General features: G+C 57.2%; 2 protein-coding genes across 2 annotated transcripts in view; one reads left to right on the top strand and one right to left on the bottom strand.

Annotated features, from left to right (window-relative positions):
• The first annotated feature begins 86 nt into the window (after positions 1-86).
• GSR (glutathione-disulfide reductase) lies at positions 87-5,884 on the top strand. Its single transcript, XM_054392271.1, has 13 exons — positions 87-218; positions 1,405-1,431; positions 1,823-1,911; positions 2,391-2,460; positions 2,602-2,749; positions 2,865-2,919; positions 3,205-3,304; positions 4,078-4,164; positions 4,320-4,481; positions 4,754-4,865; positions 4,939-5,070; positions 5,263-5,396; positions 5,605-5,884. Exons 1-13 carry the CDS (start codon positions 90-92, stop codon positions 5,752-5,754), a joined length of 1,395 nt encoding a protein of 464 aa, XP_054248246.1. The 5' UTR covers positions 87-89; the 3' UTR covers positions 5,755-5,884.
• Positions 5,885-7,510: 1,626 nt separating this feature from the next.
• FRAS1 (Fraser extracellular matrix complex subunit 1) overlaps positions 7,511-13,799 on the bottom strand; it is a 148,934-nt gene continuing 142,645 nt past the window's right edge. Inside the window, exons 68-74 of the mRNA XM_054392216.1 lie at positions 13,220-13,327; positions 12,218-12,377; positions 11,593-11,709; positions 11,300-11,466; positions 10,219-10,424; positions 9,522-9,668; positions 7,511-8,095 (exon numbers count right to left, since the gene is read on the bottom strand). Of these exons, the coding sequence (XP_054248191.1) occupies positions 7,511-8,095; positions 9,522-9,668; positions 10,219-10,424; positions 11,300-11,466; positions 11,593-11,709; positions 12,218-12,377; positions 13,220-13,327 (1,490 nt within the window). The remainder of the gene's footprint in view (positions 8,096-9,521; positions 9,669-10,218; positions 10,425-11,299; positions 11,467-11,592; positions 11,710-12,217; positions 12,378-13,219; positions 13,328-13,799) is intronic.

The raw sequence follows: 13,799 nt of genomic DNA, 5'->3' as shown, positions 1-13,799 counted from the left end.
GGGCGGGCCCCGGGCATGAGGAGGGAGAGCCCCGGGGCGGGGCGGAGCGGAGCGGCGGGGCGGGGCGGTGCCTCCCGAGCCCCGCAGCTATGGCGGCGGCTGCCTACGAGCTGCTGGTGCTGGGTGGTGGCTCTGGGGGGTTGGCGGGGGCCCGGCGGGCGGCGGAGCTGGGAGCTCGGGTCGCCTTGGTGGAGCCGCACCGCTTCGGTGGCACCTGCGTGAGTCTCGGCGGCACCTGCGGGAGGGGAGATACTGTCCTGGGGCGGGAGTGGGGATGGCTTAGGCGGGCCTTGATAACCCGCAGCTGCTCCCCAGTGCCTCGGGGCTGCTCTCGACTCCCCCGCGGCTCTTCCTGGTTTCCCCGGGGCAGGTCTGCCTCTCCCCGCTCTAGTCCCGATTCCCTCAGGGCAGGGCTCGGTTCACCTCGGGACAGGTCCCGGTTCTCCGGGGCTGGTCCCCGGGCCCCACCGGCGCTGGTCTCTGCTCCCGCAGGGCTCGTCCCTGTGCCCCCGAGGCAGGCCGCGGCTCTCTCGGCTAGCCCCGATTCCCTCAGGGCAGGGCTCGGTTCACCTCGGGGCAGGGTCGCCGGGGCTAGTTCCCGTTTCCCCGGGGCTCGTCCTGGTTCCCGCGAGACTGTTCCCTCCGGAGCTGGTATCGGCTGTCCCGGGGCTCGTCCTGGTCTCTCCTCGGAGCTGGTCCTGGTCTCCTTGGGCCGGCTCCGGTTCCCCTGAGGCTGGTCCCGGCCCCTCAGAGCGGGAAAGCGAAGGGGCAGGAGCCGTGGGGTTGTGCAGCGACCTGCCTTGTCATGCTGAGTCGCTGGGAGCAGACAGGTCGGGTATTGCCTTCATCCCTGGGATATTGCCCACTTCCCTGGGTTTTTCTGGCTGTTTTCAGGCCGATGAAAAGGAGTAGGGCCCGGTCCTGGGTCTGTGCAGCACTACCACGAAGTCAGTTACCCCCTGGAAGGCAGCACAGCAGGGCACAGGGAGGTGGGAACAAGCAGCTAAATCCAAACTTGTTCCCCACACAAGCCAGGGACAGGATGTAATTTCATGCTTTAAGCGTGTTCTGGAAGAGCTGCCTTCCTAGGACCAAAAGTGCAGGAAAGAGGTAACAAACACCCTTCTCTTAAGCCTCTCTTCAGTGGACAAACCCCTTGCATTTGAAGTCCCAGCACCTCCCATGTTCTCCTTCAAGGAAGTGAAACAAAACCACAAGACGTTGTTGAGGCACCAAAGGCAGGTTCCAACCGACCCTCTTTTACCAGAAACCCATAATCCTGTCTTTGTTTTCCTGGGCAGGGAGCTGGGATTTGGTACCAGCCTGGCATGCAACGCTCTCCAGAGCGTCACCTTTGAGAAAATGAAGCCTTAATGCTGACCTTTGCTGTTGTTTCCCCTCTAGGTCAATGTTGGGTGTGTGCCAAAGAAGGTGAGGTTGCTTCCACTGCTGCTCCAGCCTCACCTCGGCCATGGGTTGGGTCTGCTGTGGGTGGCTGCTGAGTTACAGGGAGTTGGTGGCATGGGGAGGAAGGAGTGGGGAGGAAGCTTGAAGTGCATGGAGCCATCAGGATCACACAAACATTCAGGTTGGAAAAGACCCTCAGGATCACTTGGGTCCAAGGATCATAGAATCATGGATTGGTTTGGGTTGGAAAGGACCTTTAAAGGGCACCTAGTTCAACCTCTCTGCAGTCAGCAGGGATAGCTTCAGCTAGAGATGCCATGAAGCCCTGAGAGCTGTGTGCCATGGGCAGAGGTGTGGCAGGGCTCTCCCCACATCAGTCTGCTCTTGCCAAGCTGAGTGTGGTTTGCATGGGCAGGTGATGTGGAATGCAGCTGTCCACGCGGAGTACATCCACGATCACGCTGACTACGGCTTCGAGACGCCCGGAGTCAAGTTCAGCTGGAGGTAAGCATGGAAAGGAGCATCTCCCACTGGGTGTCCCATGGGAAGCAGCAGCAGCAGGTCAGTGCCATGGCCCTGTGGTTTGTTGCTCACCCCAAGGGGCACCCTGCCCACTTTGAGGCTTCCCACAGATGGATGCTGAGCTGGTTTCACTGTTGGGATTCCTGCTGAGATTTGTAAAGTCTGAGTGACAGAACTGGCTCTGGGAAGAGGTTCCAGGAAAAGAGGGATGCAGGGAAGGAAGGCACAGGGTCACAGGATGGTTGGAAGGGGCCTCTGGAGATCATCCAGTCCAACCCTGCTGCCAAGGCAGGGTCACCTAGAGAAGGTCACGCAGGAGCATGGCCAGGCTGGTTTGGAAAACTTCCTGTCAGTGAGGAAGGCTCTGGGGCTGCTGTGTGGTGTGGGTGTCAGGTGCCAAAGGGACTGAGCTGGCTCTGGCTGAGCTCTGCAGGTGACAGGAGGCCCCTGCTGTGTTCCAGGACAATTAAGGAGAAGCGCGATGCTTACGTGAGGCGCCTGAACGAGATCTATGAAAGCAACCTGAACAAGGTGAGGACCTTTCATCCCATCAGCCAAGCAGGGAAGCAGCTTCTGATGGATTTCTGGCCACTTTTCCAGTCTTAACAGGTGTCCTCTTAAGTGTGGGAGCCCTGGCTCCGCTGGCTCACCTCCTCCTGTCACCTCTTCAAGGCTCACATCGACATCATCCGGGGCTATGGCAAGTTCACCGCCGATCCTCAGCCCACCATCGAGGTGGATGGGAAGAAGTTCACAGCTCCTCACATCCTTATAGCCACGGGTGGGCGACCAGCTGTCCCTTCTGACAGCGAAATTCCTGGTGAGCCTTACAAAATTCCTTGGGGGAATTCCCCAGAGGGGTAAAGTGGGTGTTGGGAGGTGGAGGCAGGAGGCAAGGGGCTGGTGAGGGGTGTGAAAAGGGTTTTGCTTTGCAGGTGCCAGCCTGGGGATAACCAGTGATGGCTTCTTTGAACTGGAGGAGCTGCCCAGGTAAAGTGGGACTCAGCCCCCAGATTGTAGAACCATAGAATGGTTGGGTTGGAAGGGACCTTAAAAATCATTCAGCTCCAATCCCCTACCATGGGCAGGGATACCTCCCACCAGCCCAGGCTGCTTAAGGCCTCATCCAACCTGGCACTGAACACTTCCGGGGAGGGGACATCCACAACCTCTCTGGGCAGCCTGCTCCAGTGTCTCAGCACCAGTGGCATCTGCAGATGCCATCAGCAATGCCAGCTCAGGGTCCCTGCACACAGCTCGGTCACTGCCCTGCAGGCGCAGCGTCATCGTGGGTGCCGGCTACATCGCGGTGGAAATGGTTGGGATCCTGTCCACGCTGGGCTCCAAGGCATCCCTGCTGATCCGCAAGGACAAGGTAGTGCCAACAGCTCTCCCCAGCCACATCACAGCCCACCAGGGTCATCAGCTCCCATGAGCTGGTAAATCAGGGACTCATAGAATGGTGGGGGCTGGAAGGGGCCTCTGGAGATCGTCGAGGCCAACCCTCCTGCCCCACGTCTCTCAGTCTTCCCTTGTCACACAGAGGTTCCAGTCCCATCAGCATCCTCATAGCCTCTGTTGGACTCTCTCCTCAGTACCCTGTTCCTCTTGGACTGGGGAGCCCAGAACTGGACTCAGTCTTCCACATGAGATTTCACCAGGGCAGAGCAGAGGGGAAGGAGACCTGGTGGCCACAGTCCTTAGTGCAGCCCAGGAGACCATTGGCCTTCTTGGCATGTTGCTGTCCCATGGATAACTTGTTGTGCACCAGGACTCCCGAGTCAGTGCAGGCTCAGGAGGGTGGGAATTGTGATGCAGAGAATGGTGGCTGTGAGGATGGCCTGGGGGTGGCAGATGGGGCAAGCGGTGTCGTGCCAGGAGGATTTTGGCAGCACCGACTCAGGTGCTTGGCGTCCTGGCAGCGTTGCCTGCACCACCCCTGTGTCCTCCTCAGGCTTCACTTCAAGTTGTGACATGAAATTAAAAACGGAGGAGAAACAAACAGAGGAGAGCTTCAGCATGAAGCACCCCAAACCCCTCCGAGCCTGGATGAGGTGTGGGCACAAGGGCGGGCTGGTGGAGGGGGCTGCCAGGTGGTGGTTTCAGCTGTGGACTCTAACCTGATGAGGCTGCTGTGTCCCTGCCCAGGTGCTGAGGACCTTTGACTCCATGATCAGCTCAAACTGCACCCAGGAGCTGGAGAACATTGGAGTGGATGTTTGGAAGCACACAAAGGTATGGCTGTGCCCAGCAGCTTGTCCCATCCCTGGGGAAAGCTGTCCTGGGTGATGCTTTGGTGGCATCCCTGGTTCCACAGCTGGGCTGCTGTCACCTCTTGCAAGGCAAGAGTCATCAGCACCTTCTGCCTCTGTGGCTTCTGTTCCCCACAGGTCAAGATGATCACCAAGTCCCCTTGTGGGTTGCTGGATGTGACGGTGACCTCCTCAGTGCCCGGCCATAAGCCAGCAGAGGGAATCATCCAGGATGTCGACTGCCTGCTGTGGGCTACGGGGAGGGAGCCCAACACCAAGGACCTGGGTCTGGACCTAGTGGTGAGATGACAGCATGTCCCTTCCCTGCTGGTGTGAGGGTGTCCATGGGTCTGTGGGGTTTCCCACAGGTCTCCAGGGTTCCCACAGATCTGCAGGGGTCCCACATGTCTCCATGGGATTCTAGGGATCCCATAGATCTCCAGAGCCTGCTGCAGGGTTTGTGTTCCTGCCATGGCCCCATCCAGCTGGGACCACAGGGGCCCCTTGTGGGCATTGCTTGTCCCATCTCCCCCTGGGGTACGTGCTGAGGTGAGTGCTGTTGGCCACGGCAGGGCGTGCAGGTGGACTCCCAGGGCCATGTGGTGGTGGACGAGTACCAGAACACCAGCAGGAGAGGAGTCTATGCCGTCGGGGACGTCTGTGGGCGAGCCCTCCTGACGCCAGGTACCACGGCAGTGCCCCCAGCCCCACCCCCCCAGGGCCGTGCCCTGGCTCAGGCTCAGGTCTCTCCCCACAGTGGCCATCGCGGCCGGCAGGAAGCTGGCCCACAGGCTCTTCGAGGGCAAGCGGGACTCCCGCCTGGACTACCACAACATCCCCACCGTCGTTTTCAGCCACCCGCCCATCGGCACCGTGGGCCTCACTGAAGGTAGGGACAGGGAGGGCCTGGGGTGGGGTGAAGAGGCTGAGGGGCAGTGTGGCTCAGAGCTGCTGGTTCAAGGAGAGGATCTGACCTCCAGCAAGTGGTGTGAGCCTTGCAAGATGATCTTTGGCTGCCTCTATAAATGGCACCTGTGTGTGCTGCATGTCCTTGACTCACCTGCTGTGTCTTCTGCTGCAGATGAGGCTGTGGCCACGCATGGCAGGGAGAATGTGAAGATCTACAGCACATCCTTCACCCCCATGTACTATGCTGTCACCCAGAGGAAGGTGAAGTGTGTCATGAAGGTTGTGTGCGCTGGCAAGGAGGAGAAGGTGAGTGGAGGAGACTGTGGGGACGGTTTGGTACTGCAGGGGGATGGTGGGGACCATGGCTGGCTGTCCTCTTGTCCCCAGATAGTTGGCTTTGACCTGCTCAGACCAAGTCTTGGGCTGGGGTCCAGCTCCCCCAGCACCAAGCCCGGTGTTCAGCCTGGGTTTTAAGGGTGCTGCGTGCCACCCATGTCTTGCTTCTTCCCCACAGGTGGTGGGATTGCACATGCAAGGGGTGGGCTGTGACGAAATGCTGCAGGGCTTTGCTGTGGCCATCAAAATGGGGGCCACCAAGGCCGACCTGGACAACACTGTTGCCATTCACCCCACTTCTGCTGAGGAGCTGGTGACTCTGCGCTGAGGCAGGGGCCAGAGCAGCTGCAGCAAAGATCTGCTACAGGGCTTTGAAAGTGCCTTAATGGCAGGTGGGGTGCCAGGAAAAGGTCTGGAACGTGATTGTGGCTTGCAGTGGTGGGTAGGAAATAAATACAGTGATGCTGGCAACTCTGCCGTTTGCTTTATGGGCCCGAGCTCCTGCCATGCCCGTCCAGGGAGGGTGGTGGCACGGTCCCGCCACACGGGCTGGGGGAAGGTTCCAATTTTACTGCTGGCACTGCTGGCAGTGTCGGAAGAGTTTTGGCCCCTGGCAGCCACCGTTTGGCTTTCCCGTTTCTCCATCGTTTGTGGGTGAGCAGGCGGTGATAGGCCGCATCCTCCGCGGGTCGGCGCCTTTCTGGGCCTCGACGGCCGCCGTCGCCCATTCCGTCTACTCCTTGTGTGCCGGGAATGCCGCCCGCGGAGCCAGGACGGCAGCGGCCGGGCCAGGCGCTCCCGGCGGGGCCAGCAGGGGAGGAGAAGCAGGGAGTTCGAGCCGGGGCCAGCAGCGCGGGGCTGGGGCGGCAGAGAGGGGAAGGAGCAGTGGCCCCGGAGAAGTGGCGGGGCAAGTGTGGGTGGGCAAGAGCCGGTGCCCGGTCGGCCGTGCTACCAGAGGAGCCGGCGTAGCCGCGGGCCTTGAGGTGCTGGTTAATAAAGGCAGAAGATCCACAAGCCGGCCCCCTTCAGTCCCTGCCATGAGGCGCCCGCAGCTACGCGGGTTCGGGTCCGTCCCGACATCGGCCGCGTGCTCCGCACCGGGGGTCGGGGCGCTCCCCGTCACCCAGCGCCCCGCCTCTAGCAGCGGCGCCCTCTGGCGGAAAAGACAGCATTGGTGAGCGCAGCGCCACCCCGCGGACATACAGTGGTACTACAGCTGACCCGGTAAGTGCTGCAGCGTACGGCGCAGGCTGGTACCACAAGAGGAGGCACAGAGAGCCGCTCTTCGCTCACCCCAAGCCCAAGGGGGGGGTGAGAACACCCAGCACTGCCCTGTCTCCCATCGCCGTGGGGCTCCCACCCACCAGGGAACCTGGGGGGGGGCCGCAGGGAAAGGAGACTCCAGTCACAGTGTGTTCGGTTTGTAGTCAAACTTTACTCTGCTGCATGGCAAGACAGGACAGTTAACACCTTGGGTGACAATCTGTGACCCTGCCACCCCATCCCCAGAGCCAGCACCGCCCCAAAATGATCCCCCCTCCCCTCCCAATACTGAGCACCAGGGTTGCAGTTTGCTTTCCTGCAGGTTTTGCCTCATTTGAAGAAGCAAACCAAGGCCACTTGCCTCAGGTAGTAAACATGGAGATGTTGCTTTCCTGCTTTGCTCCACAGCAAGGTGGGGAACTGACCCTAAGCCCTGCAGGCCAAGGGAAGATGGTCCCCACTGTTTCCATCCCAGCTGCCACAGAGCTATGCCCCCATCTCAGGATGGGTGGGTAATATCCCCACAGTGTGGGGACAGGCCTGGATGTCCTCTCTGTGCTGCTGAAGGAGGTGTTGGGTTGCCCCCAGGGGTGCAGCTGAGCCAGAGGAGCATGGTGGAGATGTGGATGGAGGACTCTGCCCCAGCAGCTCAGCCAGGAGCAGAGGTGAGCTGCAGCCACTCCTTCTCCTCCTCCTCCTCCTCCCAAGAGTAGAAAAATACCAGTGTAACTTCTCTTAGCTTCTCTCTTTTTCTGGATTATTATATTTCTTTTTTTTTTACAATTCATATAAAGCTCTTTCCAGCCCAGAGTGTTGCTCTGCTAAACTTCTGTTCCGTCGTGCAAATTGCTGTGGACTTTGACCTCCAAGTTCACCTGCTTCACCTTCCTCCCTTTCCCCTCGCAGGTGCTCCCGCCTTCCCTCAGTATATTAATGTTCCTCACGGTGCAGTACCTGCTGTCCAGGCTCTTCTCCATGCCCCGAGGTAGCTCCACCTTGGTGTTCAGGGGATGCTCCTCAGGAGCAGCTCTGGAAGCCTTCCTCTTCCTCCTCAGCTTGTGACACTTCCTGGCGAGGAGGCAAACCCCGGAGAGCAGCAGGAGCAGGAGGGTGACGGCAGCGAAGGTGCTGCCCAGGGAGGCTCCTGTTTGGGATAAGGAGGCTGCCAGGGCAGCTTCTTCCCTCTCCAGGATCAGGGACTTCATGTTGGTGCCGTTCTTGACCTGGTCACCTTCATTGTCATAGATCAAGGAGTCATCCAGCAGCGGCCTCCCGCCGGGGTCAGCCAGGTCCCTGCGGCCGCGCGCCCAGTGGTGAGCGAGGGATCGCTGAACGCGGGGCCCGGCCCTGCCCTCGGGGCTGATGACGTAGATGACTTGAAGGTACCACTGGTGTCCAGCTTCCACCTTTATGGGAAGACACAGGCAGAGGAAATTTCAACTGCAGCTTTTGGATGCATGGAATGGGAGGGGTTGGAAGGGACCTTCAAGATCAGAGAATGGCAGAATGGTTCGGGTTGGAAGGGACCTCCAAAGATCATCCAGTCCAAGCCCCCTTCAGTCAGCAGGGACGTCCTCCACTAGATCAGGCTCCCCAGAGGATGTTGAGCCTCACCTTGACTATCTCCAGGGATGGGGCCCCAACCGCTTCCCTGTGCAACCTGTTGCAGTGTTCCAGCACCCTCATAGTGCAGAACTTGTTCCTTACATCCAATCTAAATCTGCTCTTTCATTTCAAACATTACTCCTGGTCCTGTCACTGCAGGCCTTTGCACACAGTCCCTCTGCAGCCTTCTTGTAGCCCCCTTCAGGTACGGGAAGGCTGCTCTAAGGTCTCCCTGGAGCCTTCTCTTCTCCAGGCTGAACAACCCCAGCTCCCTCAGCCTGCCCAGGCTGCCATTGGCCTTTGAGGCTGCCAGTGCCCATTGCTGGCTCCTGTCCAGCTTCTCACCCATCAGCACCCCAACTCCTTTTCCACAGGGCTGCTTTCATCCAGTTCCAACCCCTTGCCATGGGCAGGGACACCTCCCACTGGACCAGGTTGCTCAGGTGGTTTTGTTAAGTCAAAATAGAGCTGCCTGCATTCTTTTTTGTCCCATTCCTTGAGTCACAACAACAAAGCTGAGGGGTTTTCTGAGCAGTAACATTTCTCACCGAATGAGGTGTTCAGTCCTGCTGTCTTTGGCAACAGCAGCAATTAATTTAATTTATAATATGTTTTTAAAGAGCTTCTTCCCTGAGTGCTTTGGAAAGAAAATAATCACCAGAATAAATCTCTCGTCTCCATTTTCTGTACTGAAGTTTGCTTCTTAATTGGCTCCACTGATAATTAATTAATAACAATCTTTACAAGGCTAATAAGTCCCTTAAGCAAACAGAGGTCACTGAGTTACAAAGAGCCTCTAGAGAGGGATCAAAAAGGCCAGAAATCAACATAGAAAGTTCTGCCCTCAATCAAGAGCTTCCTCTGTGTCCCTCCTGTTTCTACCACTTCCCTGAGCCTCATCCTCACCCTGAGTCAAAAAACTCTCCAAGTATGAACCTGCCAGGAGAGGTTTAGGTTGGATATAAGGAAAAAATTCCTTGCTACAAGAGTGGTCAGGGATTGGAATAGGCTGCCCAGGGAGGTGGTGGAGTTTCCATCCCCAGAGCTGTTCAAGAAACCTGCGTCCATGGCACTTGGGGCCATGGTTTAGTGGCCACGGTGCTAGGTTGATGGTTGGACTGGATGATCTTGGAGGTCTTTTCCAACCAAAACAATTCTGTGATTCTATTTGGGACATGCTGGCTGGAGATGCTGAGTTTTGGGTTGCTGATACCACTTGGTACCAACCTTGTAGAGTGCATCCACCTTGAGAGTGAAGCCATCGACTCCGGGCATGCTGCTGACGGAATGGAACTCGGACAGCTCGGAGGCAAAGTGGGCATCGAAGGGCACGTCCTGGAAGTACTTATCAGTCACCTCTGGCTGGTTCCTGTCCTGGGAGACACAGAGGTGTTAGCACAGAATGCCTTGGGTTGGAAGAGACCTTCAAGATCATTTAGTCCCAACCCCCTACCAGGGATGCCTTCCCCTAGCCCAAGTTGCTCAAGGCCTCATCCAACCTGGACTTGGACAGCTCCAGGGAGGGGACATCCACAGACTCCCTGGGCAACCTGTTCCAGTGTCTTCCCACCCTCACTGTAAAGAATTTCTTCCTGATCTCCAGTCTGAATCTCCTTTCTTCCAGCTTTAATCCATTCCCTCTCATCCTATCACTCTAAGCCCTTCTAAAAAGTCCCCAGCTTTCTTGTAGCCCCTTCAGATACTGGAAGGCTTCTCTAAGGTCTCCATGGAGCCTCCTCTTCTCCAGGCTGAACAGCCCCAACTCTCTGAAGTTCTCCAGCCTTCTGATCATCATCAGTATGTGCAACCCCTCCCCACAAATAGGAAGAACATTTGGTTCCCAGGTCAGCAAGGGGCTGAGCAACCAGACCTCTCCAGACACACACAGTGGACATCATGGGTTTGTCCACAGCAGGAAGCTTACCAAGAGGAGAAATCGGTGCTTCAGGTGCTTGTTGGGTTGGATGCAGCCATACTGGGGCCCCTCGTTGTAGACAGTGCCTGTTGGGTCAAAGAAGGGCACGTAGCCATCCTTGCCTGTGCACAGGTAGACCTTCTCCAGCTGCAGCTTGTAAGCAGCATTTAGGTTTTGTTCGGGGTTCCAGAGCACACGGCCGTACAGGACTTGCCCTGAGGAGGTTGACAGACAAACCAGGTAAGCCCTCCCAAGTCAGCAAGAGACCCTTTGGTAGAGCCTAGTTCACCCAGCTGCCCGTGGCTCAGGGCTTTGAGGGGTCTTAGTGTGGGTGTGCAGGTGACCACACACCATGTCACAGTGTGAGCTTTGCTGTGGCTTCTTCAGAATGCCACTTGTGGCTGTAAGAGAGGCAAAGCCAAAGCTGGGCTTCCCCTTTCACAGGAGGGCAAGTTGGGACAGAAGCCTTAGGTAGAATCATTGGTTTGGTTGGAAGAGATCTCTAAGGTCACCCAGTCCAACCATCGACTCAACACCACCATGGCCATCAAAACATGTCCCCAGGTGAAATGGCCACACATTTCTTGAACCCCTCCATGAATGGTGACTCCACCACCTCCCTGGGCAGCCTGTTCCAATCCCTGACCACTCCTGCAGCAAGGAGATTTTCCTAGTATCCAACCTAAGCCTCTCCTGGCACAATTTCAGGCCATTTTTCTCCTTCTATCATCTGAGACTAGGGAGAAGAGACCAACCCCCACCCCACCTCACTGCAACCTCCTCTCAGGTAGAATGGTTGGGGTTGGAAGGGATTCATAGATTCATACAATGGGTTGGGTTGGAAGGGACCTTAAAGATCATCCAGTTCCAACCCTCTGCCATGGGCAGGGATACCTCCCACCAGCCCAGGTTGCTCAAGGCCTCATCCAGTCTGACCTTGAACACCTCCAGGGAGGAGACATCCACAGCCTCCCTGGGCAACCTGTTCCAGTGTCTCCCCACCCTCAGTGTCAAGAATTTCTTCCTAGTCCAAGCCCCGACAGTGAGCAGGTCCCAGTGGACGAGGCAAGAAGAAGACAGTCAATCCCACCTTTTGAGAAAGCTCCTTTGTAATCCATTTCTGCCAGGGACATTTCAGCCTTGGTGGGGTCCATCAGGAAGACCTTCTCGTTGTTGCAGAGCTGGAACTCGGTGTTGAGGGAGTAGACGACAGGAACAGGGCGGTTTGTCTGCTGGAAGGCAATGGGGATCAAAAATCTGCAGGTGGGAGAGGAATGGTAAAAAAGAGGAGAGGTTGAGTTTGTGGTGTGCCTGCTGGGAGCACAGGGACAAGCCAGCTGGGCTTGAAGCAGTCCCAGGGCCAGGGTGGTGGAGGCTCCTTACCGCTCGGGAGTGTGAGCTGTGCAGGGCAGGGGCTTGTCTCCAGGCTCTGCCCAGGGCTGTGTGGGCTGCACAGTACAGGGGATTAAGAAGATGGTGTACTCCCCAGAGTAGTCCTTCCTGGGAGGAGACAGCAGGTGCTGTGGTCACCAAAGGAGACTCTGAGCTGCTCACCCAGCTGCTGTGCTCACCTGACACCCACCACTTTCTAAAAAGTGGAAGCAGGTGAGACAAAGTTCCCAGCAGGACCTCTCCTTCACCCTGGAAATGTCCATCCATCAGGACATAAAACCCTGCAGGCTGCAACCCAACCTGAGTACTTTGTCACCTCTGGTAGCTTCCTCCCCACTGGTTTAACTGCTAGACAGATGCATCTACCAGGACATGAGCTGGTTTTTCCTCTACCAGCACCACCAGGAGAGGAGCATTTTCAGCTCTCACAGCAGCTCCCTGCTCTAGCTCTGAGCCCCTGAAGAAGGCTGGCTCCTGACTGCCCCATGGCAGCTGGCAGGGAACAGGGATTGCTCTTCTGGACCTCTGGAGCTCTGCTGCTGCTCTTAGCTCCAGGTGAGTTCCTTGCTTAAGAAGAACGTTGTGCTGTGGGATGCTGCTGGAGGTGAGTCCTTACCTGTTATAGGAGCTGGTGGCTCTCCAGAGCTGGTAGGGAGAGTCAAAAGTCTGAGCGCTCCAAAGCAGCTGCAGGTCGAACTCGATGCCTCCCAGGTGGTCTGGAGTCATTAGAAAAGACCTGACATCTGGCAGGCTGTGGTGCTCCATCACAAAGAGCCCTGGGGGAGGACAAGGAGGTGGCAGGTAAGGCAGAGGAGCTGTATCATTGACTACCAAGTAGTCAGCATGGGAGACCCCCATGCTAGGGCCTCCTCATGGGGCCCTGTTCTGCAGCCCATTTTTCAGGGATCATTTCACATATTCTCAGACTGCATCAGGTTGGAAGGAAGCCTCAAAGGTCATCTTGTCCAACCACCCCTGCAGTCAGCTGGGACACAGAATCACACAGAATCAGCCAGGTTGGAAGAGACCTCCAAGATCATCAAGTCCAACCGATCACCCAACCCTATCTAATCAACCAGACCATGGCACTAAGTGCCTCATCCAGGCTTTTCTTAAACACCTCCAGGGATGCTGACCCCACCACTACCAAGTCTGACCTTGAATGTGTCTAGGGATGGGGCCTCCACCACATCCCTGGGCAAGCTGTGGCAGTGTTCCACCTCTGTCACTGTGAAGCACGTTTGCAGGTTGGTTCATTCATGTTTATAAATACCTAAAGGCTGAGTGCCAAGAGGATGGAGCCAGGCTCTGCTCGGCCGTGCCCAGTGACAGGGCAAGGGGCAGTGGGTGGAAGTTGAGGCATAGGAAGTTCCATGGAAACAGGAGGAACAATTATTTCCCTGTGAGGGTGACAGAACACTGGAACAGGCTGCCCAGGGGAGTTCTGGAGTCTCCCTCTCTGGGGATATTCAAGACCTGCCTGGATGTGTTCCTGTGTGATCTGCTCTAGGTGATCCTGCTCTGGCAGGGGGTTGGACTGGATGACCTTTTGAGGTCCCTTCCAGCCCCTAACAGTCTGTGATCCTGTGTGTCCCCCTAGCAGGCCCCAGGCTCTCACCTCTGAACTTGGCCTGTGTCTTGAACTCGATGACCAGCCGCCCGTCCTCGCGGATGTAGATCCTGATGATCTGCAGGCGCGCTGAGAGGACACTGTCCGTCTGAATCCCTGCAGGGCAGCAATACCACACTCACTGCAGAGCCCACACAGCACACCTGCTCCCTGCCTGGGCTCTGCCAGCACCACCCAGCTCCAAAAAGGCACAGCTTGACCAGGATAGTCTGCCAGGGAGTCAGCTCTGCACCTCCTCCCCTAGCCACAGGGGTCACCTAAGGCTTGCTCAAGCATGAGGCAAGTAACTACACCCTGCATTGAGTCCTGGGCTCAGTTCTGGCCACCTCACTCCAAGGAGGACACTGAGAGGCTGGAGCAGGACCAGAGAAGGGCAGCCAAGGTGGGGAAGGGTCTGGAGAAGAGGGCTGGTGAGGAGCAGCTGAGGGAACTGGGCTTGGTTAGCCTGGAGAAGAGGAGGCTGAGGGGAGACCTCATTGCTCTCTACAGCTCCCTGAAAGGAGGCTGCAGTGAGGTGGGGGTTGGTCTCCCAAGTAAGTAGTGATAGAACAAGAAGGAATGGCCTCAA

Source organism: Indicator indicator, chromosome 25 (genome assembly GCF_027791375.1).
Source record: "Indicator indicator isolate 239-I01 chromosome 25, UM_Iind_1.1, whole genome shotgun sequence".
In the NCBI taxonomy this organism is placed as follows: domain Eukaryota; kingdom Metazoa; phylum Chordata; class Aves; order Piciformes; family Indicatoridae; genus Indicator; species Indicator indicator.
Note: the sequence above shows the minus strand (reverse complement) of the source record. Positions and strands in the feature narration are given on the sequence as shown.